General features: G+C 49.3%; 2 protein-coding genes and 1 pseudogene across 4 annotated transcripts in view; 1 reads left to right on the forward strand and 2 right to left on the reverse strand.

Annotated features, from left to right (window-relative positions):
- SLC15A4 (solute carrier family 15 member 4) overlaps positions 1-26,888 on the forward strand; it is a 119,237-nt gene extending 92,349 nt beyond the window's left edge. The window contains exon 8 of one of the 3 annotated variants that reach the window (XM_089894340.1): positions 2,416-26,888. In XM_089894340.1, the coding sequence (XP_089750466.1) occupies positions 2,416-2,522 (107 nt within the window). In that variant the 3' untranslated portion in view covers positions 2,523-26,888. The remainder of the gene's footprint in view (positions 1-2,415) is intronic. The other 2 variants (XM_089894342.1, XM_089894343.1) reach the window with 2 other exon arrangements.
- TMEM132C (transmembrane protein 132C) lies at positions 4,418-16,383 on the reverse strand. Its single transcript, XM_089894269.1, has 5 exons — positions 16,372-16,383; positions 15,579-15,784; positions 13,613-13,886; positions 11,481-11,672; positions 4,418-5,664 (listed from the first exon to the last, which is right to left on the reverse strand). The coding sequence occupies exons 1-5, from the start codon at positions 16,381-16,383 to the stop codon at positions 4,501-4,503; spliced, it is 1,848 nt and encodes a 615-aa protein (XP_089750395.1). The 3' UTR covers positions 4,418-4,500.
- LOC111186996 (sterol carrier protein 2 pseudogene) lies at positions 21,878-23,373 on the reverse strand (annotated as a pseudogene).
- Positions 26,889-27,100: the final 212 nt, after the last annotated feature.

Raw genomic sequence — 27,100 nt, forward strand, 5'->3', positions numbered from 1 at the left:
CTAAGAGCCAAGCTACCCTTGTTCTACTTGATCATTTTAGCAGCAAGGAAGAACTACAGACTGTCTATCTGGAAAGATATTGTTTTGTCCACCTGCCAGTCTGAGAGGCTCACATCACCGTAAAAAGGCAGCACCTTATTTAAGATGGTGCACACTCATGTCCCTTGTGACCTTATTTGCAGCATGGAGCTGACACCCACCCTAGGGAGTCAGAGGTCAGACACCTACAGACTCATTCAGTGGGGTCACAGGTTCACATCCCAAGGGTAGGCGGGCTTGGCGGGAAGGGCAGCACTGATGCAGGAGGGAGAGCAGACGTCCTTGAGGAACCTCCCAATCTTTTCCAGGGTCTGGCAATACTGGAGCTGTGTCCCTCCCTAGGCGAGGTCGTATTTGAGCCTTACATTTACAATAAAAGAGACATTTTGACACCACGAGGCCCTGATCGCCTGAAGTGAGCAACGGAAAGTTTTTAATGATAGTTGGGAGTTACTTATGTCAACCAGGGTGGCCAAGCATCCTGTTTATCCTGAGAGGATTCCAGTTTCAGAAGCAGGACAGTCCCAGGGGAAATGGGACCCACTGGTCCCCCCAACACGGCCTCTTAGCTCTACTGACACCATGGCATGTGCTCCTTGAGGGTGGCAGTTGTCAAACAGCCTCACTGTCTCAGGCTCTCAGAACCGGGGTAGCTCGGTTGACCCCAGTGGACCGCGGAGGTATCTGCCCAACACCGGCTGGCCTTTTTTAGAGTTTAACTTGGGGCAGAAATGAAGCAACCAGCATTAGGTTCAACCACAGTCCTCTTTCTCTTGATCTGAAGCTTGATTCTTTTAAAGCAATACATGAGCTGGCTAGGTAGGGAGCTTGATTTAGGAGTGGACGTGGTTTCTACAGAAAAGAAGGTACTGCAGGCTGTTTTACGGCACACGTGCAGCCATGCTGTGGGAGAACAGAGCTCCCCTGGTGCCTCGATTAAGAAACACAGGGGGCTTCCCTGGTGGCGCAGTGGTTGAGAGTCCGCCTGCCGATGCAGGGGACGCGGGTTCGTGCCCCGGTCCGGGAAGATCCCACATGCCGCTGAGCCTGCGCGTCCAGAGCCCGCGCGTCCGGAGCCTGTGCTCCGCAAGAGGCCACAACAGTGAGAGGCCCGCGTACCGCAAAACAAAAACCAAAACAAAAACAAACAAGAAACACTCACAGGGACTTCCCTGGCGGTCCAGTGGTTAGGACTCCGTGCTTTCACTGCTGAGGGTCCGGATTCAATCCCTGGTTGGGGAACTGGGATCCCACAAGGTCATGCGTCGCGGCCAAAACCAGAAACCAAAAAAACAGTGACAATATATGAACCCCATCGGCTTCTCACAGACTCTCCCATAATGATACAGATACTAGCCCCACACCACCCCCAGGCAAATCCATGCAGACAGAGGGTAGATCAGTGGTTGCCTGGGGCTGGGAATCTGGTGAGGGGGTGGGGAAGTGGGGAGTGTATCTGATGCGTATGGAGTTTCTTCTTGGGATGGTGAAAATTTTCTAAAAGTGATGTGGTGCAACACTCTCAACCATGGAATGGTCCACTCTAAATGGGCCCATTTTATGTTACGTGAATTATGTCTCAATAAGGCTGTTATTAGTAGGGAGGTTTCTCAAAAAACTAAAAATAGAACTACCATACAACCCAGCAGTCCCACTCCTGGGCATATACCCTGAGAAAACCATAATTCAAAAAGAGTCATGGACCACAATGTTCATTGCAGCTCTATTTACAATAGCCAGGACATGGAAGCAACCTAAGTGTCCATCGACAGATGAATGGATAAAGACGATGTGGCACATGTATACAATGGAATATTAGCCATAAAAAGGAACAAAACTGAGTTATTTGTAGTGAGGTGGATGGACCTAGACTGTGTCATACAGAGTGAAGTAAGAAAGAGAAAAACAGATACCGTATGCTAACACATATATATGGAATCTAAAAAAAAAAAGTTCTGAAGAACCCAGGGGCAGGACAGGAATAAAGACTCAAATGTAGAGAACGGACTTGAGGACACGGGGAGGGGGAAGGGTAAGCTGGGACGAAGTGAGAGAGTGGCATGGACATATATTCACTACCAAATGTAAAACAGATAGCTAGTGGGAAGCAGCCGCATGGCACAGGGAGAGCAGCTTGGGTGCTTCGTGACCACCTAGAGGGGTGGGATAGGGAGGGTGGGAGGGAGGGAGACGCAAGAGGGAGGAGATATGGGAACATATGTATATGTATAGCTGATTCACTTTGTTATAAAGCAGAAACTAACACACCATTGTAAAGCAATTATACCCCAATAAAGTTGTTAAAAAATTATATAATTTTTTAAATTAAAAAACTAAAACTTATTTAAAAACATCACTCTCTTGTCTTCAACCCAGAAATTCTCTTCCCTCAACCAGCCAAAGGAACCACAATCCCACTGGAACGTCAAACAACAACAAATGCAAAAATAATCAGAATAAACGTACACCTTTACCCCAGATGAGAGATCAACACAGTTTTCCATTCAATGTCCAGGCTCTCCTTCTCCTTCGATGTGAATTGGAAGTTCACTGGGGGGAGGGGGAGGAACAGCATCTACGTCACCCTGGAACACGTCAGGATGCGCATTTGCTCCTGGTGACCCCGAGCATGCTCACGTTTGAGAACTGCTGATGGGGATGACAGCGGACAGGTGACCGGAAGTTTCCCTTGTTAGGAATTACTGTGGATCAGCCCAGAAACCAAGAGGCAAACAAGCCAACAGTGTACAGTTTTCCTTCTAGACCAGCAGACGGTTTATTTCTTTAACAAGTTGTACATTTGGCGGGGGGAAGAAGTAATAGGAGTTAAGTGAAATAAGAGACAGCCCACAAGATACTGACTTGTCAAGCCATGGAAAATGTTTTAATGACAATTGGCATCACAGGTATAAATAAATAGCTCCTTTTTCCCGTCTCTAATATGTGCTAGAAATATCTTTTTAAGAGGTCCAGCTAAGGTTATTGAGGCTTCGAGGACCCTTTCTTAGCTATCGACTTTAGTAATTAAAAAAATAAACACAGGAAGCATTCCTCCCGGTATGTGCGGGCGCCGCCCCACGGAGAGCATCACGTGACAGCCGGGCGGCTTCGTCCGCAGCAGCTGCGGACAGAACGGAGTCTTGGGGTTTGTGCCCCTAGCTCGTGGTCTCTTTTGCCTCGTACACTTCACTTTGGATGAGTGCATTCTGCAATGGGCTGCTACACGACTCGGCTGGTACCAAAAAGCACAGCCGATTGACAAGCTAACGTAGATTTTCGTGTTTTCCGTTTATGCTGGTATACCCTGCCTAACGAAGTAAGAGAAACAACGGAAAAACCCTCAGTTTTTTTTTTTAATCCTTGTTCATTTGGCAATAGCAGCATGTCTCGGGATAGATCTACCCTGTGAGGCTGGTGCTCGTTACTCTTGGGTCTGGTTTCTCTCTTGTGGATCTGACCTCATCTTCCCCTGGGAGAAGCATCCACACGACACCGGTGATGGAGTCCTGGAGGGGTCAGGGGAACCTGGCTGGGCTCTGTGCTGTTGGCTGTGTCCCACTGGTCCAGCCTCTGCCAACGTCCCACCCCACTGGCTTTGGCCCTGTGGTGGGTGTAGTGGTGATGGGTGAAGGCATCTTCCCCCATCCCCCCAAAGGCTCTGAGAACTCCCCCTGATTGTAGAAAACCCAGCAAATATCAACAAGGCTGGAGGGATACAGAAGAGCATCAAACGTAACACTTAAAGAGTGGATTAACTGACATCGTTTCTAAGCATTCATCTGATGTATAGGAATATAATTTGTTTAATTTAGGAAAATATACCATTGGATCCTCAGGAATAAACATTAAATATAAATCAAGTGGAAGTCTAAGACACAAAAAGAAAAAAAGGAGGGGAAAAAAGAGAATGTGGAAAAAGAAAAGATTATTAAGTAGAGACGTAAAAATCCTCAGGTCTATCCCAAGAGGCAACCAATATTCAGAAACGTCTCCTCCCCAAGCCCAGGGTGACAGTCCAAGGCTGTCCTCGGAATAGGAAAGGAATACTGAATTAAAACGGAAAATGTCTCTTAGCAGGCCCTAGTTTTAATATATTTTGCGCCTTTATTAGAAATATAAACAAATGATTACTTGTCTTTTTATTTGTCTTTTTGCTTTTTTTTTTTTTAACAAATACTTTTTGGTAGCTTGTCTGGGTTATATTTTGACTCATAAAATAACCTTCCCAATTTGGCCCTGCGCAGGTCAAACGTCTCCAAGAAGCTCCCTTCCCCGAGTTTATTCCGCCGACTTGCGAACATCTGTCGTCATCAACCTCTGATTACAAAAAAAATGTCCCTTTCCGGCTTCAGAATTTCCAACTGGTTTCGAAGGGGGACCCCAACGATTCCCTGTTCAGCCCCAGAGCTACTCTGGAACCGAAGGAGGGTGTCCAAGCGCTGGCCCTTCGGCCAGAGGGGCCTAGGCTTTGTCCTTGAACTTCTCCAGGTGTTCTCTGAGCTCTTTGGGGGCGCCCACGCCCACGTCCTGGCACACCCACTGGATGTCCTCGTCGGTCCCGCCGAGGATGGAGTTCACGGTGGGACAGCTGTCGTCGGCGGGGATGGTAGTGAAGGTGGTGAACTTCACCTTTTTCCTCTTGGAGGTGGGTGAGTGCAGGGGCTCGAGCTTCTGGTCCTTGCCCTGTCTGTCCCCGGAGTCGGCGGGCCTGGGGACCTGGCTGTGCCCGTGCTTTTGGGAACCTCCGTTGAGGAGGAGGCGGTCGCTCTCGTCTATGACGGTCGTGTGCTCGTCCTGCCGGGGGGACCCGTCGCCCACGTCCTCCAGGAGCTCCGCCTCGTTGCCCAGCCACACCCAGTCGTGCGAGTGGGTCACGGAGGCCTGGCCTTCCAGGGGCACCTGCTTGTGCCTGTACTTGAGGGCAAAGGTGGCGCAGTTGATGAGGAAGACGAGAATGGCCAGGCAGAAGACCCCCAGCAGGGCGTACATGCCGATCTCCAGGTCGCTCAGGCCGCGGGGCGCCTGCACCAGGTCGCCGGCCCCCGGCCCGCCCCCCGCCCGCGGCAGGTCCACCTGCGCCGGGAAGTTGGCGAAGTCGATGGGGATGGTCTGCAGCTGGCCCTCGCCCGCCAGCCGGGCTCCGTCCAGCCGGCTGTTCTTGCCCACCTTGTTGTCCAGCAGCGACTTGGCCGTGGGGCTGCCCCTCCGGGGGGCCCCGTCGTCGCGCTCCGCGGAGGAGCTGCCGTACCAGGGCCCCTCCTGGCCCTTCTGGCGCCGGCCGCTGGCGTGGTTCTTCATCTCGGCCTCCTCGTAGGCCCCGCCGGGGCTGGAGTCGGCGTCATTCTGGCCGAACTTGACCCTGACAGTGCCGACGCCCACGGCCAGGACGCTCTTGCGTTTGGATTTCTGGCAAGCCTCCGCGATGGTCAGGTCCACTCGGACCAGGGGTCCCTGGCCTTCCCCTTCGGCCATGACAACGGGCCACCTGGGCGAGCGGGGCTGGGGGACGGACACGACGGCCTCGTCCAGGGACGTGGCGGTCAGGGTGAAGTCCTTGGTGTCGTAGATGTCCAGGGGTGTCACTGAGCCATCGCTGAACTGGAGCCAAGTGCTGAGCACGGCTTCCTGCAGGGAGAGGGGCAGTTAGAAAGCCACGGGGGAGGCGAGAGGGGGCGGATGCCTCTTCTCTGGGGATCGCGCCTGCCGCCATTCTAGAACAGAACCCAAAGACTTAGGGGCAGGACTTAAAATCCAGACCTGGTGGCTGATGAACCTGGGGGAAAAAAATCCAGGTTTTATATCAAGATCCGAGAATCACCTTAATGGAAACAAGAACCAATGCAGACAGGCAGTGACAGCTCCAGTGTAATCCCTACCCAGGGAAAAGACCCCATAGAAAGCCCTCACTGAATTCAGGCTCCACTGAATTTATCACCAGCGACGTCACTTGAGCGCGTCTGCTGGGTCTTCACGTTATCCTACACCTCGCTCTGATGTCGCCCCCTGTCCCCCCATCAGAACCCTTGTGATGACATTGAGTTCAGTATGTTCCATTCTCCGCATAATCCATGGTAATCTGTCCATCTCAAGATCCTTAATCACATCTGCAAAGTCCCCTCTGACACATCAGGTGCCATATTCACAGGGTCTAGGAACCACACGTGGCCATCTATGGTGCGCCATTATTCCAGCCACCACGGGGGTGATGGCAGCTGAGGCGCCCATAGTGCTTCCTGGGTACCAGCCACTGTTGTACGTGGTTTTCATTATCAACTCATTTAATCACCACAACAGTATACAAGGTACATACTAGTACCTATACTTCTCATTCTGCAGGTGAGTAGGCTGGATCACAGGGGGGACCCAAGGCTCACTCAAGTTTCCACCGCTAAGTGACAGAGCTGGGTTTGAGTCCAGCCAGTTCATCTCGAGTCTTAGGCATGGTTGCTAGGCAATCTCCTGGCTGCCTTTGACTCTGAGGTCACTGAGCAGGCCAGGGATTGAAGGAAACAACTGTGATGTGTCTGGAATTCTTCCCTGTCCTCTAAGAACAGGCACTGAGTGGTCCGATTTTCATTCATCTGATCATGTCAGGGACATGTATTAAAAGCCTCTTCTGTGTCAGGCCGTGTGCCAGACACTGAGTAGTCTTGGACAGAAGACTGACAGAGAATAAACAATACACGGCTGTTTATCGTGGCAGGCTGGGATGCTTCCTGGAGCTGGGCTGGGATGTTAGTTCTGCATAAGTTCGATGTGTTAAGTTTTAAATTTTTTTTGGCTGTGCCGCATTACTTGTGAGATCTTAGTTCCCCAACCAGGGATTGAACCTAGGCCCTCAGCAGTGAAAACATAGAGTCCTAACCACTGGACTGCCAGGGAATTCCCTAAGTTTTACTTTTTTTTTTTTTTTTTTTCGGTACGCGGGCCTCTCACTGCTGTGGCCTCTCCCGTTGCAGAGCACAGGCTCCAGACGCGCAGGCTCAGCGGCCATGGCTCACGGGCCCAGCCGCTCGGCGGCACGTGGGATCTTCCTGGACTGGGGCACGAACCCGTGTCCCCTGCATCGGCAGGCAGACTCTCAACCACTGCGCCACCAGGGAAGCCCCCTAAGTTTTACTTTTTAATGTACAGTTCAGTGTACAGGGAGGAAGGAAGGTGACTGGAGATTAGGAGGGAGATGGGTTGGCCCTGGCTGTGAAATGGCCAGGATAGCTCCTGCTAGACAATCTGCTGGATGTTATGAAGGTGAAGCAGGGTGCAGAGGGGGGAAGGAAATGGGCAGTGATCTCATGGTTGGGAAGAACTAACGGAACCCCAGGGGTCTGTTGCGGGCAAAGGATCCTGTGTTTCCTCTAATCCTGGCCTCTGGACACCATGGCAAAGGGCAGAGGGTTTGAAGTGGGAGTTTTGAATTAAATACATGGATCCACTATTTCCCCGGGAACATTTTTCTTTAAACCAATTCTTCTGGGCCTCAGTTTCCCCAGATGAAAGTGGGAATGTGAATACCTAAACCATAAGGTCTGGGATGGACATCTATTTGGCCTGACCAGTTTCCATTCCTCCTTTCCGATGGGGTCTAGAACACTGATTTTCCTTTCAGAACCATGCCTTTTCTCCATTCAGAGTTTGAGGAGTATGGGTGGGAGGCACCGGCCTCTCCAGTTCCAGAGGTGGGCATATGTCCAAGGTCTGGCCAATCAGAATATTTTACTACCCTTTTCACAGTGATTGGCTCTGAAAGAGGCACATGACCCAAACCAGCCAATGGGACATGACCTCTCTGGGCTTTTGTTGGAATTAGAGCAGAATTTATTTCCCCTGGAACTACTGAGTTGGGATGCAAGCTGGAATGGATAGAGAGAAAGAGAGAGAGAGAGAGAGAGAGAGAGAATCTTAAGAGCATGTCCTAACAACAAAGAAGACTGGCTAAGTATAAACTAGTAGAAAACTAGGTAAAAATATACAAATAAGAGATGCAAATTCCCAGGAATCAGAAATGAAAAGAGAAGGCATACTAGAGTGGTACAAATAGGTAACTGTTACTGAGACAGCTTGAGGGCGTGCAGAGCTGCTCAGAAGACCTACCAGCCAGTGGCTGGGATGGTGATGCCCACCTAGGTATGTGTCAGATTGGGGTGAAATCTTTTACGTAAAGCCAGGACTCCTCTCCACATATGCGGGTGAGGGAGGCTACCCACTGGGCCAGAGGTACATCAGTGATGCTTGTCTGTGCGCTGAGCACTGGGTGCGAAAATGTCTCCCCTGGAAATCAGAACCTCACCCCTTCCCCAGGAGTGGCGAGTCTGAAGTTATAACACCTGGTGGTGAAGGAGCTGCAAGACATTTCCTTGAAACTGGACCCATACACATGCAAAACTGCACAGGAATTCCTCAGGAGCCATATAAAACAAAGCAACGACAGCTCAAGAGGTGCTCATGATAAAAAAAATTACAATCCCTAGGAGGGAAGGCTCTACTATGAGAGAAAACCATAAAAATTTCACATAGAAAGATCAGCAGACGAAGGATTCGAGATAATAAAACAAATGAAAAAGACTATAAAATAAAACAAAGCAACAACAAAAATAAGCCGAAAAAAAAAAGTTAAAGAGAGTAAAAAGGAGTAGAAACTACACTGAAAGAGTGGGAGTCACCGGCAAAAGAACAGGTAGCTGTGGAAAGAACCACACAGAACTTCTAGGCATGAAAAATACTCTGGTTGAGATTAATTACTCAGTGGGTAGTTTGAACAGCAGATTAGACACGGTTGAGGAGAGAATTAGTGTAATGGGAGACTGAGCCAAGAAACTTACCCAGAATGTAACCCACAGGAATATAAAGAGATGAAACATAGGAAAGGAAGGTTGAAAGGAATGAGAAAGAGAATGAGAATGACCAATGGTTTTCTGTTAGGAGTTCCAGAAGCCAAGAATATGGGAGAACTTCAATAGTCAAAGAAATAAGGGCTGGCCATTTTCCAGAATTGAGGACGTGTGCCAATAATAAAAAGGAAGGTTTCCGATGACATCACTGGAGCATCTGGATCCAGCTTTACCTGACGATGCCAATGCCTGGACAGGAACTGATCAACTCTGACGTCTGACTCAACCAGCCCGAGTTAGGCCTCTATCACTTGTGAGGAAAAGCCCAGACTATCACCAGCTTCCTGTTAGGAGTGAGTGAGAATGTTCACGAAATCTAAAGATGGTGTGTGCTCGCTGTTGGCACCTGCCCACTTTCCTACTATACCCTCCTGCTTAACTTTCAGCTGTCAAGCCCGCAAGGTGGTTTGGCCTGAGGGCATTCTGGCCTCTGGAACCCATGTGGTCATGCCCGCAGCCAGAAATGCTGAGAAATTAACACCCTCCAGAAGCAGCCCTCCACAAAGGGCTGACGGGAGGTGTGATACGTATCCCAGCTTCCTTGACCTCAGGTACAATGACTCTCCAGCCTTTTCTACACTGGCTGACGGTCTCCCCAGGAGACCCAGGCTCCAGTAGCCCACAGTGGTGGCTGAGTTGGGAACACACTCTTCTGGTTGTCTTCCCTTCCTTCCCTCACTTCCCGACGCCCTTCTGGTGTTCCCTTCACCGCCCAAATGCAGTCCCTGCAGGTGGATCCTCATCTCAGGCTCAGCTTTTTGGGGGATCAAAGCTAAGACACGACTGGTTCAGGAATTTCCCTCACCGCCCTCCTCTCCTTTAGCTTCATCAACTTACAAATCATACAATCGGACGGGCCCGCTTCTAAAGCCTCAGTCGAACGCATTCATGCCGGGGGAGACCTCATTTCACTTCACCAGCCTAGCTTTCTTTAGCACTAGTAGGGCACAGGGCAGTATAATGCAACTGCCCTCATATTCACGGCATGGCCGTCTTTCAGATTTTGTATTTCAAAGTTGGAAATATCAAGAACAAGGGGCCAGCCTTCCACACTCCAAGGGCTGCGATAAAACATTGTTAACGCAGCACGCAAGTTCATCTTGGCTGACTTTTCGCCTTGAGTTCATTTTTCTTCATCAACTCTAGACGGAGAATGAACTTAACATCAAACAAGCCCCCATGAATGGCAGGCAATCCGAATTAAGCCCTCAGAACCTCGTGGGCTTGCCAACCTCCATCTCCATCATCCCTGCTGTGTGATTGAGACCAAGTCCTTCCATTAGCTCATGACAGCGAGGTTGGAACATAGGGGTTGTCTCAGGAGAAGCCAACGCAATTCCCCAAAGATGAGAAATTCTGAAATACTTAAACTAGCACACGTCCAGGCATGATTTAGGTCTCCTATTCTTTCAAGAGTCATGTCTGCAGATTGAATGAACTCCATCCATAGATCCCCTTAGGCAGCGCCGGGGCCCTCCAATTACCATCAGCCAATGAAGACAGATGGGTGAGGCTGGATACTGATGGGTGGCCTTGCCCCATGCCAGGGAGGTGGCAATGTCAGTTATCCCCTGATTAATTACCAGTTCTCAGCAAATAGCTTCATGCTTTCTGCTTTGTCTCCCCACTTTGCTCGCTCCGCTGTTTCTAAACCAGCAAATGCCATGCCAGTTTCCTGCCCCCAGGAGAGGTGAGCAGAGGTTCCAGCACTGGGAGCTGGACCAGGATGGGAACCTGCTCCAGCTCCCTGTTGGTGATGCTCTGGAACCATACCAGGTAGCAACGCGCAGCATTTCTAGAATGGTCCACCCTAGTCCTTGGAACCTGGGAACAAAATGAGATGTCCACCCCCATGATGATGTTATATGCACAGTTGAAGTTAGGGAGAGCTGCCTGGCTGAGCTAGGTGGGTCTGGGGTAGTCACAGGAGCCTTTGGAAGCAGAGGAGTTTCTCTGGCTGGTGGCAGAGGGAAAGTCAGAGGTTGAAAGCACGAGAAGAACTCAATGCACCGTTACTGGTTCTGAAGACAATGGCGGGGGGGGGGGCGGGGGGTGCAGAGAGAAGGGAGCAGAGAGGCTCCCAGCCAGCAGCTAGCGAAGAAACAGAAACCTCAGGCATTCAGCTGCACAGAGCTGGATTCTGCCAACCACACCAGTGAGTGCAGGAGCAGATTCTTCCCCAGAGCATCCTGATAAGAGGCTTTGCTCTCAGCCTGTGAACCCAGGAGCATGGCACCCAGCTGGGCCCACCTGGACTCCTGACCCGCAGAACTGTGAATGACAGTGGTTGCTGTCTTAAGCTGCTAGGCTTCTGACAGTTCTTTGCACAGATGACTAATCCATCCCCGTGCACTGGGTACCATTATTCTGGTTCATCACAGACCCCACTTCTTGGATGACGTAACCACGTGCATTTTACACAGCCCGAATCACTCCATCCTGGAATGTGGTTTGGCCACCCTGTCCCAGTTCCTCCCACCTCCCTCCCCTTTGGCTGAATCAGGTGTGGCAACCAGCCTTGCTCCCCTCGACCTCTGGCATCCAGGCCCCTACCTGTTTGGGGGTTCGCAGCAGCTCCTCAGCTGTGGCCACAGCCGTGACGGCCTTGCTGTTCTCTGTGCTGGGGTGAAGGGTGACAGACAGCCCAGCCACGAACTGGATGGCCAGGTCTGTCACCGAGACTTTGTCATCTAACACGGTTACTGTCTTCTCGGCCAGGATGGAGTCAGACAGTGGGGACAGCACCTGGGCAGGACACAAGATAAATCCGTCACACCTGCTTCTGGATGTTGGACCCTTTCCCTCCATCCTAAACAGGGTCCAGAATACAGTGTGAAGGAGCCACACATCTACTTCACTATATACACTAGCCTGAACTGGGCCTCTGTGAGAATCAGATAAAGTCACCCCTCCCCAGAGACACTTCAGCTCTATCTTTTGGAAAATGGACATAAAAATTAAAATCCATTCTGTCTTTTTTTTGAAAAAAATTAATTAATTAATTTATTTCTGGCTACGTTGGGTCTTTGTTGCTGCGTGTGGGCTTTCTCTAGTTGCAGCGAGCGGGGGCTACCTTCGTTGCGGAGCACAGGCTCTAGGCGCGTAGGCCCAGTAGTTGTGGCTCGCGGGCTCTAGAGCGCAGGCTCAGTAGTTGTGTCGCACGGGCTTAGTTGCTTCACGGCATGTGGGATCTTCCCGGACCAGGGATCGAAGCCGTGTCCCCTACACCAGCAGGCAGCTTCTTAACCACTGCGCCACCAGGGAAGCCCTCCATTCTGTCTTTGAAAGGAAACGACCCTCCCCGTTTAGATGAGGCTCTCTTGCGTACCACACAACCTGGTCAACCGTACACGACGATCCTGCTGCCTGGACCCGTGAAGAGTCTCACACAAGCTGACTCTGCACGGCCCAAATCCCATTCTAGGTGAATTACGGAATCAACTGGAGACCTGAATTGTAAATTGCTTACTCTCCCTTCGGGCCCCCAGCACAACGTGTCCTCTACTGAAATATTACTTTCTGCCTCATCTCATAATCCACGTGTAGGACCTGAGATGTCTCAGGTGAAATGGTAGAAATGTATCTATCATTTCTACCTGGGGTGGTTGTGAAAGGATCCAGAATGACATTCCAGAAAGGTGGAGTCACACACACGACTATCTGTAAGACAGATAACCAGCAAGGACCTACGGTATAGCACAGGGAACTCTACTCGATACTCTGTGATAATAACCTATATGAGAAAAGAATCTGAAAAAGACTGGATATATGTATATGTATAACTGAATCACTGTGCTGTACACCTGAAACTAACACAACATCGTAAATCAACTATACTTCAGTAAAATTAAAAAACAAACAAACAACCAAAAAGGTGGAGTCAGTAGGGTGGGACTTGATGGGTGGACTGAAAGGCCCTCATGCCCTGTCATCTGTTTTGAAATCCCACCATTCTACACATTTCCTTGAGCAAAAGAGGCAGCAGGGTTTTGTGTTTTTTTTTTTTTTTTTTTGCGGTACGCAGGCCTCTCACTGTTGTGGCCTCTCCCGTTGTGGAGCACAGGCTCCGGACGCGCAGGCTCAGCGGCCATGGCTCACGGGCCCAGCCGCTCCACGGCATGTGGGATCTTCCCGGACCGGAGCACAAACCCGTGTCCCCTGCATCGGCAGGCAGTGGACTCTCAACCACTGCGCCACCAGGGAAGCCTGAGGCAGTAGGATTTTGAAGAGAGTTTGTCGAATGACTATATGACAGAATGACAGACTGTCCTAAGGAAAGAAGGGAGGAAAGGAAGAAGGGACGCATCCTTCTTTGGTCGCTGGCAAGAGCAGTGCAGAGATGGGGGGAGGTTCTAAGAGGGTGTAGGAGGTGCGCATCTGGAAAGGGGGCACTGAGGGTGGAGGAGTAGAGTCAGGATGGGGCGGGTTGGGTGGTGGGAATGGAGCATGCAGCAGTGAGGGGGTCATAGCGGCACTAAGGGGTGTGGCCACCACCTTCTCAATTCTGTCTGGAAGGAGCTTGGGGCACAAAGAGCTGGTCCAGGCTCACCTTTCGGGGGCCCCAGGATGCCATCACGATGACAAGGAATTGGCCACGAGGACCCGCCCATCTAGTGAGCCTCCCCCAGGGCTAGGTACCACCTTCAGTGATGGGCGTGCAGAAGTTCCCAGCTCCGGCTTCCTACCTGGATGGTTGTCATGCCAACCTCCCTCCCGACCAGGATCCTGCTGTCCTGGAGAGTGGCCACATGGGGTTCCTCCAGCTTCATGAAGTCTGCAACCAGGTGGGTGATGTCGAACTGCCAGTCGGGACTGAGCAGGTGGCTTGGCCGGCCCCAGGGGCTGGCGCCCTCAGACACAAACTGAGCAAGGACCCGCACGGTGGCGTGCTGGTACTGCAGGGCGCAGCCTCGGCCCCGCCGCCCGTCCTCTTCTTCATCCTCGCTGTCTCGCGTGGGCCTGCCGGGAAAAGGGAAGAGGCTCTCAGGTCAGGTGATGGGATGCAAGGTGCTCTGGAGTCACGAGGCAGGTGCCTCCGTCAACCTACAAGAGACAGCATCCCGGGCAGGAGCCTCAGGACCATACAGGAGCACCAACTCTATCACCGGGCAGCACAAAGGGTGAAACACCTCTCTCTCTCTTTTGTTTAATAATGCAAAGAAGCAAGCTTTATTGTACTTGCCAAAGGAGGAAGGTAAGACTTAATTGAGAAGAAAATGTGAATCTCTCTCTCCACTAAACAGCATGACCCAAAGGATTTCTCCACATCCTATCCCTCCCGATATATGCAACCCACAAAAAATCCCATCTCTCTTTTGAAGACATTTATTGACAAATAAAAGATAGAAGAACTAATATTTACTAAACGTACACTGTCCACAAAGTAGCAGAGAACCATGCATGGCTATTTACAACTTAATTTCAATGAAGAAAACTAAGCAAATCAAAACACTAAATTTCTCAGTCACTCCACAACCCCTTGTGCTAGTGGCTACCATGCTGGACATTGTGAGTCTAGAACATTCCACCACTGTAGAAAGGTCTATTGGGCAGGGTGGTATGATGCTCTTGAGATGTGTCTATCCTAAACTCTGCATGGATGGACTCTTTGAATCTCATAACACCGTGAGGCAAAACTTTAATTATTCTTATGTCCAGATGAGGAAACTGAGGCGGAGAGATTGGGTGGCTGGCCCAAACTCACAAAGCAAGAAAGTAGCTGAGCTTGGATTTGAACCCAGCAAGTGTCAGTTCTGCCTTCTTCAGGGACACGGAACGAACCCAAATCTTGGCCACTCGTGACCACTAAATGGTCTGAAGTCTTGGCTGGAGTCATGGCTGTCCTCCCCGGCAGGACAAATGCCTTCAAGTTTACCCTGTAGAAATGGATTCACCATTTCACTGTTCCACTTACCCATCCTGAGATGGACTCCAGTTGCCCCTTAAAAATCAAGACCCTGGTGCCTGGGAGACTGTCGGGAAAACAGTGCCGGTGGTTTAAGATGGGAGATTCCATACAGGAAACCGGAGTTCAGCAACAACTCTTATTTAGCTAAACTGAGGGCCACAGAGCTGAGAAAACAAGACCCCAAACTCCTACATGAGACAATCCAGAGTCAGAATACATTAGAGGCTTTTGTTTCGGTTTAAGAGGAGACAGCAACCCCATGGTCCAGTATAAATGCAAGTAGACTTTACCCAATATTTTGATATGCATAGAGCTTTTCAAGTTTATAGATATTCATCCAGCACAGAAAAAGGATTCACCGTTTTGCTTAGAGAAAATAAACCCAAACTTAAATTCCCTGGGGGTGGAGGGCCTAGAAAATCTTGTTACTTCTGTGGCTTCATTCTGGAGGGGCCACTTGCAGGAGACAGTTTACTAGGAGCCTGTGTAGACTGCAAATGACTGGATCTCGTGCTGACCCAGCCGCTCAGCAGCCTTCCTGCCTGGCTGGGTTACCCTGGGCCTTGGTTTCCCCAGAGGGTTGTTGTTAGACTGTAGGCATGTATGCGTTGCATCATGTCATCACCATGGTAACAGCATCACCTACTCTGCACTGGGCCCTGCATTGGCTCCTTTAGCGTTAAGGTCAGTATCCACAGCCGTTGCTGTCACAGCTCTGATGCATCTCCCCGTCCCGGGCTTACCTCTTAGTGGCCACGATGGGGACCCTCCAGCCTTTAATCTGGCTTAGCTCCGTGTCAGAGACGTCGATCTGCAGGGGCAGCCGGGGCACCCACACGGTGACGTGCAGGGGGGCGCTCAGGTGCTGGTATGTGAAGTTCACCACCGTGTCCACCTTGCCTTTCATCTCTTTGCCATTGACAAAGACGTAGTCGCAGCGGTCGGACACCTGCCAAGACAGAGAGGGGATGGAGGAGGAGAAGTTCCTGGGGCCCTGGAGACCACCCTTCTGCCATTTGTCCTTTTCTCTAGCAAAGAACGCATGCTTGATCCCTCAATGCAGAGCCTGAGACAAGGATTCAGTGCGGTTGGTTTACTTGGGAGGTGACCCCAGGGAAGGGGGACCAGGGTGCAGACTGAGGGAATCAGAGAAATAAGAATAGTTGGTAGAAAGGCACATCTTTGCATTTGCTGCTGTGACCGTCAGGCTCCATTTTTCTGGGCCTCATGGAAAGCATACAGAATTGTCCACCTGCAGTATGAGAGGCAGGAATATTATCTACCAGCTCCTCTCCTGTCTCTCTTTGAGCGAGGGCTGCTGTGTGAGTTAACTTCCCCACACTTTTAGGCTGAGATGCAGGCCCTGGGATGGAAAGCAGAAGCAGATTGAGAGAAGCAGCAATCACCAAGTGAACTTGAACCTGCACAGAACTGCAGCTGGGACTGAACTCTGGGTGGACCCGGGGAATGTGATTTGGGCACCAGAGATGTCTGTTCTCCTGGCGGATGTCTGCTCAGAAGATGAGCCACACCCACGTCCCGCCCCATCCAGCCTCCCAGGATCTGAAGGGCTTGTACCGCCTTTCTCTCTAGCAGGGCTCTTCCAGTTCCGACACTCTCTGCTCCAATCACACGCAGCTCTGATGGCTCCCCATCAGGAGAACGCTCAGGCCTTCGCACACGTAGTTCCCTTTCCCTGGGAACACCCTTCCCTCCCTGTTTGCAGCACCTCCCCTGAGGCCCTAGGATTGTTTGTGTATCTGTACTGTTACTGTTCATCCAGTGAATGGCAGAATCTCATTAGTGATGACCAACTTATGTTTCCTTCCCCTGAATTTCCTCCTTTCACTGTTCCCATTTCTAGAAGATCATGGACTCAGGGAAGAGACAAGACAGAGCACAAAGGAAAACAAACACAGAGACAAATAAAATAAAAGTCTTCAAGCATCTAGATGTTGTGTTCCAATGCCTAAACCCTCAGGAAGATGCATCTACTTACAGCCCCACGGATGTTGTCATGTGGCAAAGAAACAGCTGGAGGATGCCCGTGCCCCTTGGGAGGAGGCTGCTAGGAGCAGGGTGCACAGCGGTGGGACCACATCAGAGGTAACCCGTGTGGACTCTGAATGATAATGGGTGTGCCCTAGGAACCGTGAACAGAATCCTTGAGGACTAGAAGCCCCCTCCCCAAGGCCTTGATAGTAGTTAAATCTCCTAGAAATTAGCCTCCGATGATGTTTCGTTGCCATAATGAATTGAAAACTGAAAAGAGAAATCAAGTTGGGTTATAGAGAAACATGACCCATCTTGCACAGTCAAGTTTATGGGATGGGATTTACACTAGCCCCATGTGTAAATTCACATTTTCAACTGCAAAACTGTAAAATCCTCGAAGGCAATAAGTACATGTTTTTCTTCTTTGATCTCTTGGATCCTCATACCAGCTGCTCATGAAGTGGGAGCTCAGCAAAGTGGATACTGAATGGATGGATAAATGGATGGACGGATGGATGGATGCATGGACAGATAAATGGATGAGTGGATGGATAGATGGATGAATGGGTGGGTGGATGGATGGATGCATGAATGGATGGATAAATTGATGAGTGGATGGATAGATGGATGAGTGGATGGATAGATGGATGAGTGAATGGATAGATGGATGAATGGGTGGCTGAATGGATGGATGGATGGATAAATGGATGGACAGGTGGATGGATGGATGGATAAATGGATGGACAGATGGATGGATGGGTGGATGGATGGATGGATAAATGGATGAGTGGATGGACAGATGGATGAATGGGTGGGTGGATGGATGGATAGATGGATGAGTGGGTGGCTGAATGGATGGATGGATGGATGGATGGAAGGATAGATGGATGGACAGCTGGATGGATGCCTGAACATGGCCCTTTATTCATGGGGTACTTGCTTCAAGACAACCAAACAAAGATCTTGGGGCGAAGGAGATATGGTGAAAGACTGAGATGGAGCCAAGAGCAGTGGAAACACAAGAAGTTAATTTGAAAACTTCCAGAAAGCTCTAGAGCAGTGTTTCCTAACCTTTTAGGAGTCATGAACTCCTTTGAGAGTACACATAAAGCTAATTCTTGCCCTAGAAATGCATATACACACAGTTTTGTGTAGCATTTCAGAGTTAATGAAGTCACACACGGACTCTTCACCCAGCATTACCACACTAAGCTGTAATTGCCAATTTGCTTATGTGTCTCCCGTCCAGGTTATAGACGCTGAAAGGAGCAGCATTTCCTTCAGGGGTGTCCATGGCCCCGGTTAAATAACATCCAACGCTGAGCAATGAACTCTTGTGATCGCGCTCTCTTTCCCCAGCTTCTAGGAACTATGGATGGGTACCCTGGGCCCAATTTTCATCTTCAGCTCGCACTTCTGTTTGGAGCGGCAGGTGGAGAGCGCCGGGCTGGGCGAATTTCCTCCATCTGCTGGGGACAGTGGCAGGGGGCGGGTGGGAGGGGAACACATGGATGGATCTTCTCACTCACGGTCAATAGTGGTTTAAAAATGTGTACATACTGATTAAGGGTGGAAACCAATTTTCTTCCCTGTCCCAGATTTGTCATTAGCATGTAAACACTGTCCTGGATCCAGGCAGGCATTAGCATAATAGCCAAGCAAGAGTTATATCAGTAATCACTTCTTTAATCAATGTTGTAATTTACAGACCATTGACTTTCCTCATTTATTACCTTTCTGAGCTCTGGTGGGAAGGAACCTGGCTGCTCCAGAATACATAAATAATTAAGGGAACGCCGAGGGTATGAAGCGGTGGGAATGATAGAGCCATTGTCACTGTTATTCCTGAAGGTGCTATAAATGTCTGGGCAGGTCTCAGGATGCATCCATCATTTCCTAAGCGGCCATAGCAGCGGGAACCATGGTATCACGAAGAGAGCCTGCTCCTCTGCAGAAAAGGAACCCGAAGCCCCTACGAGAATCTTTCCAGCCCCTTGCCTCCATTTCTGGGAATCTTTTTTCTCTCTCATTGTGGGGGGGGGCTTCTACCCACTGAGAAAACTGCTTGCTGGCCCCTTGCTCACTCTGACATTCAAACTCTCCCTTCTGAACGCATGGTGGCCGTGGAACCAGCCACTGATGTCTGCTTTTAAGGACTGGGAGGGGCTAGGGTAGGTTCCGGTTGAGCGACCTACGGTCAGCTGACACCTTCTGTTGTCGCTCAGGCCTTGGCAACTTCCTGAGGACATTGCCTGCTTCCTAGGGGAGAAGCTGGGGACCACTTTCCGTGAAGAAAGCAAAAGGCATCTGTTGGTCAGCCATCAACATCCAATGCGATTTTTGTCTTGATGCCCTCGGCCAAGCGGGTTCTCAAATCGGACGAGCATCAGAGGGGGCTTGTCAAGTGTCCACAGACTGTTGGGCCCACTCCTAAAGTCTCAGGTTGAGCAGGTCTGCGGCGGGGCGGGGGGGGGAGGCAATATTTGCACTTCTAACAAGTTCCTGGGAGACGCTGATGCTTCAGGTCTGGGAACCACAATTAGAGACTCACTCCTTGAAATAATGCAATCGCCCCTTCTTCTGTGTTTCCGTGGCAGCTTAAATATCCTGTCTTAGCCCTTTGGGGCTGCAATAACAGAATACCCAGAGACGGGGCCGGGGCTTAAACCACAGACATTTATTTCTCACAGTCTGGAGGCTGGGAAGTCCAATATGAAGGCGCCGGCACAGTCTGTGTCTGGTGAGGGCCCATTCCTGGCTCCTAGATGGCTGTCTTCTCTCTGTGTCCTCACTTGGTGGAAGGGGTGAGGGAGCCCTCTGGAGCCTCTTATAAAAGCACTAATTTATTCATGAAAGCTCCGCCCTCGTGGCCTAATCACCTCCCTAAACCCCTGCCTCCGACCATCACACTGGGGTTTAAAATCTCAACATAGGTATTTGGGGGGCGTCACACAAACATTCAGTCCATATATACTCCTTTCATTCCTGTAATCACTTAGCTCTGATGCTTTAAATACCGTCTCTGTGCTAATAACTCCCCACGTCCGACCTCCAGATAAAAAGTGCTTATTCAACAACTCTACTTGGCTCTCTAATTAGCATTTCCAACTTAATATGCTCAGAAATCTAACTCTAATAGGTTTTGCCTCTTCGGAGACTAGGGGTTGAGAATAGAAATTAAGTTCAAATACAGAAAAACGATTTATATTTCTTGTACACCTGAGTGTGTGTACCTGCTCGTTAACATAAACTGTCAAATGCTCTTACACTGTCCTGATGCCTGCTTTTACACCTGTCATGTGCTTTCCCCATCATTCTCACCCTCGGTCCTTTCTGGAGCTCTGGACAGCCATCAGGATCCCATTTTAGAGATGAGAAAACTGAGGCTCACTGAGGTTGCAGCTTGCCCAAGGCGGAGAAGAGGGGTGAAGAATAGAACCGGTTTATGACAGTCCGTGCAGGATTTGATCAGACTGTTTCAGTCGTGTTGTCTTAATGGATAATATCCTGAGATTGTGGCCTTGGAAATCGCCCTTCCTGCCATGTGAGTCTTGGGGTCTTTTCCACTCCTATGGGCTGGGGGACCAGGGAAAGGGGCCCCGAGAGAGGCCACTGGCCGCTGACTCTGACGTGGACCAGCTCAGGTCCTTTCCGCCAGTTGCCCTGGCCCTCGCTCTCTTGGCCCATTCCCAAAGCAGCCCACTCAGACAGGCCGGAACATTGCACATCTCGTCAGGGAACAGACAGTACATGCTACCTGGAACTTAGGAGAGTTTAACAGAGGGACTCTTTACAAAGGTGTGGGTAGGGTTGAAGGAAACCAGCAAGAGATGGCAAAGTCCAGCAGAGATAGAGGTCGGGGTAGTGCATTGAATAGCATTCTCCAAAATCCATGCTCATCTAGGACCTCTGAGTAGGACCTGATTTGGAAATAGGGTCTCTGCAGATGTAATTAGCTAAAATGAGGTGATACCAGCCTAGGGTGGGCCCTTAAAGGGCTGGTGTGTGTGCCCAGCTTGGGCACTGTCCCTGCTCAAGAGGCCTGCCCACCTTGGCAGAAAACGCAGCCAATGTCAACTCACAACCGTGCTGCAAGGGGCCCAGAGGAATAAAACAGACCGACCTCAGTTTCCCCACGCTCCAGTACCTGGGGGTGCCTCCCCCTGCCTCCAGCCTCGTGGGAACCCTAAGGATGCCTGGGATGTAATCTACAAAAGTTAGCCTCCCAGAGCAGGGTGGGAGAAGGGCAGAGGGGTCTGGAGGGACAAACAGCATATCCAACACAGAGACCTCTTCTCTAACATTTCCCATCTTCTTTTTTTTGTGGTGGGGAGCGCACTGCGAGGCGTGGGATCTCAGTTCCCCGACCCAGGATCAAACCAGCGCCCCCTGCATTGGAAGCTTGGAGTCTTAGCCACTGGACCGCCAGAGAAGTCCCCCATTTCCCAGCTTCCTAATCTGGGACTAATGTTTAAAAATTTGTGTGAATTGTGGCCCCCTCTTTTTTTTTTTTTTTTTTTTTGTGGTACGCAGGCCTCTCACTGCTGTGGCCTCTCCCGCCGCGGAGCATAGGCTCCAGACACGCAGGCTCAGCGGCCACGGCCCAGCTGCTCCGCGGCACGTGGGATCTTCCCGGACCGGGGCACAAACCCCTGTCCCCTGCATCGGCAGGCGGACTCTCAACCACCGCGCCACCAGGGAAGCCCTATTTCTGTTTTGTATATAAGTTCCTTTGTTGTTAGTGTATAGAAAAGCAACAGATTTCTGTGCATTAATTTTGTATCCTGCAACCTCACTGAATTCATTGATGAGCTCCCGTAGTTTTCCGGTAGTGTCTTTAGAATTTTCTATGAACAGTATCATGCCATCTGCAAACAGTGACAGTTTTACTTCTTTTCCAATTCGGATTCTTTTTTTTTTTTTTTTTTTTTTGAGGAAGAGCTATTTTAATTTTCTATTAAACATTCTTCCAAAAACATGATTTTACTCCATATCTTACCGAGTTATTAGAAATAACATTAGCATTAGAAAAATTAGGAAGGTAAAAGTAGGGAAAACACATCATATACCAAAGTCTGATATGAAATTTACCTTAAAAAAAAGGAATAAAAAGTAATATTCATTTAAGTTGAATTAAAGAAAAAAAACTAGGAAGGTAAATTAAATGTGGCTAGTTAAACTAAACATATGAAAAAGGAAAATTATAACAAAGGAAGGAGAGCTTTATAAATTTAATTAAATTAATATGAGATTATAATTTGAAAACTGTGCATCTCAAAGCGAACTTTGTTCAATTATTTTTAACAACAGTGTTTTATGATTCTAATACATTGATATTTTTTCAAGAAGGAAACTCACTTAAAAAATATTTTTGTTTTAAAAAATAGGCCTGTGTTCAGCTATAGATTTTTTTCTCCCAAGCCTTGATCGTATTTCTTTGATTTGGGAAGAAAATACCGTTTTGATGGCATGAAATGCAAAACTTCAGTTTTTTTTTTTTAAAAAACATCCCAGTAAAGAACTTAAAAAATTATCAGTGGAAAAGAGATTAAGGTCATTAAGTGCACAACGCTAATCACTGGCCAGCTACTGGTGTCCTGTTTCTTCCCTAGTTCTCCCAAGGAAAACTTGAATTGAATCTTCCGCAGAATAATTCTCAAATATACTTTATAAGTAAAATAAGGGCTTTTGTTTACATAGTTTGGGGATTTTGCTATTCCTAATTTTATTCTAAAACTCAATTTTACCCCAAACCATAATTACCATACTAACTTCATAATGCACAGTTGTATGCAATTCAGCAAAGCAGTACTACACCATCAGGTCCTATTCACCCAGAGCTTAGGAAAAACAGGATTGGTCACACCCCTTTAAAAACAAATCTCATGCTATTTGCCAAGGTGTAGCTTCAATCAAAGTTCTGACAATGAAATATATGGATATATATCTATACATCTCATCTTGATTTTCAAAGGTAGGCAACGGGAGTTCTTCACAGCTTAGCTTCGCCTGGCTGAAGCTGACGATTTTGTAACTTCGTAGCCAGACCCATGTTGCCAGTGATTTTCAATTTGCCTTGAAAGAAGGACGACTGAGGATTCATTTTACTGGTCATCAAAGGCAGTAAGTCCGAGTCAGCCACTGTAATTGTGCAGTCGGCCTTCTTATCTGAGTTAGGGAGCACCGGTCCTTTGCCATTCTTCACGTCCACCGCCCAGGTGGCTTCTTTGCCTCCAGGGCCATCCTTCACCTTGAAGGCAAAAATATCACCGATTTTCTTCACAAACTGCTCTCCTTCCTCTTCAAGCTTCTTCTCAATCTCTTTGAAGACTAGATTTGCCTTAAATCCATCAACTGCAGAGCCGGTTGGAGCAGCCTCAATTTGATGAGTTCTAAAAGAACTGGCAGCTTCAGGAAAATCCATCTTGTACAGCATGACAACTATAGCTCCCCCGATGCTTAAATTCTGCTGCAGAGCTGGATTCCTTTTATTTCTTTTTCTTCTCTGATTGCTGTGCCTAGGACTTCCAAAACTATGTTGAATAAAAGTGGCAAGAGTGGGGCTTCCCTGGTGGCGCAGTGGTTGAGAGTCCGCCTGCCGATGCCGGGGACACGGGTTCGTGCCCCGGTCCGGGAAGATCCCACATGCCGCGGAGCGGCTGGGCCCGTGAGCCATGGCCGCTGAGCCTGTGCGTCCGGAGCCTGTGCTCCGCAACGGGAGAGGCCACAACAGTGAGGGGCCCGTGTACCGCAAAAAAAAAAAAAAAAAAAAAAAAAAAGTGGCGCGAGTGTCGGACATCCCTGTCTTGTTTCCTTTAGGTCTTTAATCTAATGATTCTCAACTGGGACCACTGCGTCCTCCAGGGGACACTGGACAATCTTCGGAGATCTTTTTGGTTGTCACAACTAGGGAAGGAGGTTGTCACAATTTGAAGATGGGCAACTGGCATCTAAGGGCAGAGGCAAAGGGTGCTTGCTCAACACCCTACACTATCCTACAGGACAGCCCCACAAATAGAGTCAGTCGACAGTGCCGCGGTCGGGAAAGGTCTGTAAATTCTCAGAGATCCTTTCTCAGACATTTTTATGTAAAATGGCAACTCTTCCAAGACACCTGACCCTCTTCTTTGCTTTATTTTTCTCTATCACTTATTGCCATCTCATACACTATACATTTTACCTATTTAGTTTCGTTTTTGTCTTCCCTCACCAGAACATAAAGTCCTAGGATGACAGGGATTTTTGTCTGTTTTGTTCACTTTTGTAACCCCTAGTGCCTGAAATGGCCCCTGGCACATAACAGGTGCTCATGAAATATATGTTGAAAAATGAATGAATGAATGAATGAATCAGAGCTTGTGGGTCACATTTGACCTGTGTGGTGTTTTTAAAATAGCAAATTAGTTACCAGCATTGGAAAACCATTGCATTCAATTTTGTTAGCAGCCTGAACCCTGAAAGCATTTGAGTTTTCTACCGTGATGTCTTTGCTGGTCTCATAGACCAGACTGGGGAGTCTGTGGGGCGCTGCTGGGAGGGACAGCGGGCTGCAGCTGTCCTCAGAGGTATTGAAAGCCAGCCTCAAAGGTGCCCATACCCCGCAGCAGGCTCCCTCCCCTTCTGTCCTGCTTTCTCCCATCTTTCCCCATCTCTCCACCCGTGATAGCTAACTGCCCAAATGTATTTACTTATTTTGCTACTATTCTCTTAATTTTAACTTTTGCAAAATGCCCCCACTGGCAGTATGCCAAGTGTGAACCCTCCGCCCACCAAGAGCCAGGCTGAGTATTCCTCGCTGGGGCAGGCTGCAGACCGTGCCCCGGGAGACTGTCTGGCAGACTATTTCTTCATGCAAACTACTGGCGAACAACAGGAGGTTCTCTTAATGGAGAATTAAATGGCCAGAAACCATTTCAACATCCCCAGAGCAGAGTGTTGCCAAGGCAACCAGGGCATGTGCCCTTGGCGGGGAAAAGGCGCTCAGGTACCTGGCTCCCCACTTCCTCCCTCAGGGGACACTCAGGGCTGCTCCTCCCACGTTGCACCTGACACTCACCCACCCACTGCTCACAAGTGGGAACATACACGAGGAGATGGACTCTCAGTGGTGACTGCATGTTTTATAACAGCGACCAATGTTCTCTGAGGGCTTGCGGTAAAGCAGGAACCATTCTAAGAGGTAACGTGAATGGTTACCTAAGAGGTAACGTGAATCATTCACTGAATCCTCACCATGAACATATGACAGGGCTACATTTAAAACATCACATCCATATTTCAAATGAGGAAACAAAAGATAGAGAGGTGATGTAACTTGCCCGAGGTCACACAGCTGGTGCTCAGTGAGTCAGAACTTAAACGCCATCGACCCCAGAGCTCTGCTCTTAACCATGGTGCCCACTGGTTCGGTGCTAATTGAGTTGTTGGCTTTGATTCTTATCCCTTTTCTTCTATGGTGGGAGAATGACTCTATTTCCTATTGATGGCAAACTGGGCCACGTGACTAGCTGTGGCCAAGAGAATGCAGAGAAAGGTGACGACCAACCTCTCTCCAAGCTCAGACTCAAGAGCTGTTGTGTGTTTCTGCCAGTCCTTGTGAACTTTGCCACCAGAGGAACTTAAAGTAGCTGAGACCTCTCAGCCCAGCCCTGGAATGAGGCACCCGGACAGATCATAGCCCGACCTGCAGGGACGGGGGGTCCACCCCAGCCAGGCCCACAGACCACCAGACGACCCGCAAATGCGTAAGCAAGAGGACATGATCATCGCCTTCAACAACTGAATGTTGGGGTCACTTGTTACACAGCAGAGCTGACCGAGTTATTCTGCTAAGAGCTGGGGTGAAGAGGACGCTGCCTGTACCTCTCAGGAGGTCTTATATTCCCTCTCCTGTGCTCCCCACTCCATTCCCCCTTTATCCTACTTCCTTTCTCTCCTCCTTAGGCAGTGGGGAGGACACGGCAGGGCTGGGAGGAAAGCAGGACTGGAAGAGCCCTGCTCCCAGGTTCAGGAAAGGCCCGCGGTTTCGGGAATTCTCCAAGTCGAAGCTTCTCATCCAGGAGCGGTGACTTCCGCCTGGCCCCAGCTTTGGGCTGGGAGAACGCTTTCCTTTCTCTGTGTCCTGTTCTCCCAAAGAACTTCTGACTTATGTAGCATCTCACCCACAATTTGCACTCCCCCCTCAGCTGCCAGAGAGCAAGTTTTACGTTTGCAGGAGATCTGCTGCCATTTCACTACTAAAGTGTCTGACAGCTACTTTTCGGACATCTCTGGAAAAGGAAAAAGGTAGGGAAAGCAGGGCTAAGCAGTATTTCTGAGATGATGTCTCTGCTTTGCTCCTCCTTGCTTCCTGCCCTCTCACTTACAGATGGCCAAACAGAAATCTGTTCTGTGATAAATCACACTTTATCCAGCTGACAATGCAAAACGCTGCCAGGACTTGGAGATGCCGAGTGGTTCTCAGCTCAGGGCTCTGGTCCACCCGGGAGCTGGTGACGCTCCCGGTCAGATGCGGGGGTCTGGCCCATGAGGGTCAACTGGACAGCAGGAACCTCGCCAGGGTGGTCAGGCCCAGAAGAAAGCGGATTTCCTCGCTGGAGGCTCCACATGTGTGGCCAGGCTTGCATTTGAGTCGTGCCTGACCCCTCACTATACCTCATCTAGCAAACGAGGATTCCTTCTTTCTATAAATACTTCCTGCATTGCTATTATGGACGACCAGGTGTTTTTCTAGGCACTGGAGATGCAGACGTGAGTGATAAGGAGACTTCGTTAAGGAAGTTCCATTTTGGGGAGTGTGGGGATAGATGCTAACAGGTCAACAATAAGGTAAATGTGGGCAATAAATGCCATGAGAAAAATAGAATAAGGGAACAAGCAGGGGAAGTGACGTCTAGACAGATCCTACTATCAGGAAGGTGGCGGCCCTGAGATATTTGGGGGGAAGAAATTTCCAGGAAGATGTTCTTATCTTCCTTATCTAGTATTTATTAAGCACCTGCTGTATGCCAGACTCTGTGCTAAGAGGACATAGGTACTGACTCCTTTTGTCTTCACTAAACCATTTTACGGGGGCGGCGGGGGGGGGGAACTGAGGCCCAGAGAGGTTGGCTAACTTGTCCAAGCTCACACAGCCAGTTGGATTGGACTTGGATCTGAAAGCAGTTCTTTAACTCCAGAAACGTCCCCTTTAAAAAAAACTTTGCCAATTTAATTGGTGGAAAGTTATTTCAGTTCTTTCATTTTGGAATTAAAAAGAAAGTTCTTGAGG

This window comes from Delphinapterus leucas, chromosome 14 (assembly GCF_059928025.1).
Source record: "Delphinapterus leucas isolate spDelLeu-1000000601 "Yukka" chromosome 14, BTC_Dleu_Yukka2, whole genome shotgun sequence".
Classification (NCBI taxonomy): Eukaryota; Metazoa; Chordata; class Mammalia; order Artiodactyla; family Monodontidae; genus Delphinapterus; species Delphinapterus leucas.

Coding starts and splice junctions, on each gene's coding strand:
- TMEM132C (XM_089894269.1), bottom strand. Junction 13,887..15,578: donor CCCATCGTGGCCACTAAGAG/GTAAGCCCGGGA, acceptor TTTTCCCGGCAG/GCCCACGCGAGACAGCGAGG. Junction 5,665..11,480: donor TGCTGCGAACCCCCAAACAG/GTAGGGGCCTGG, acceptor CTCTCCCTGCAG/GAAGCCGTGCTCAGCACTTG.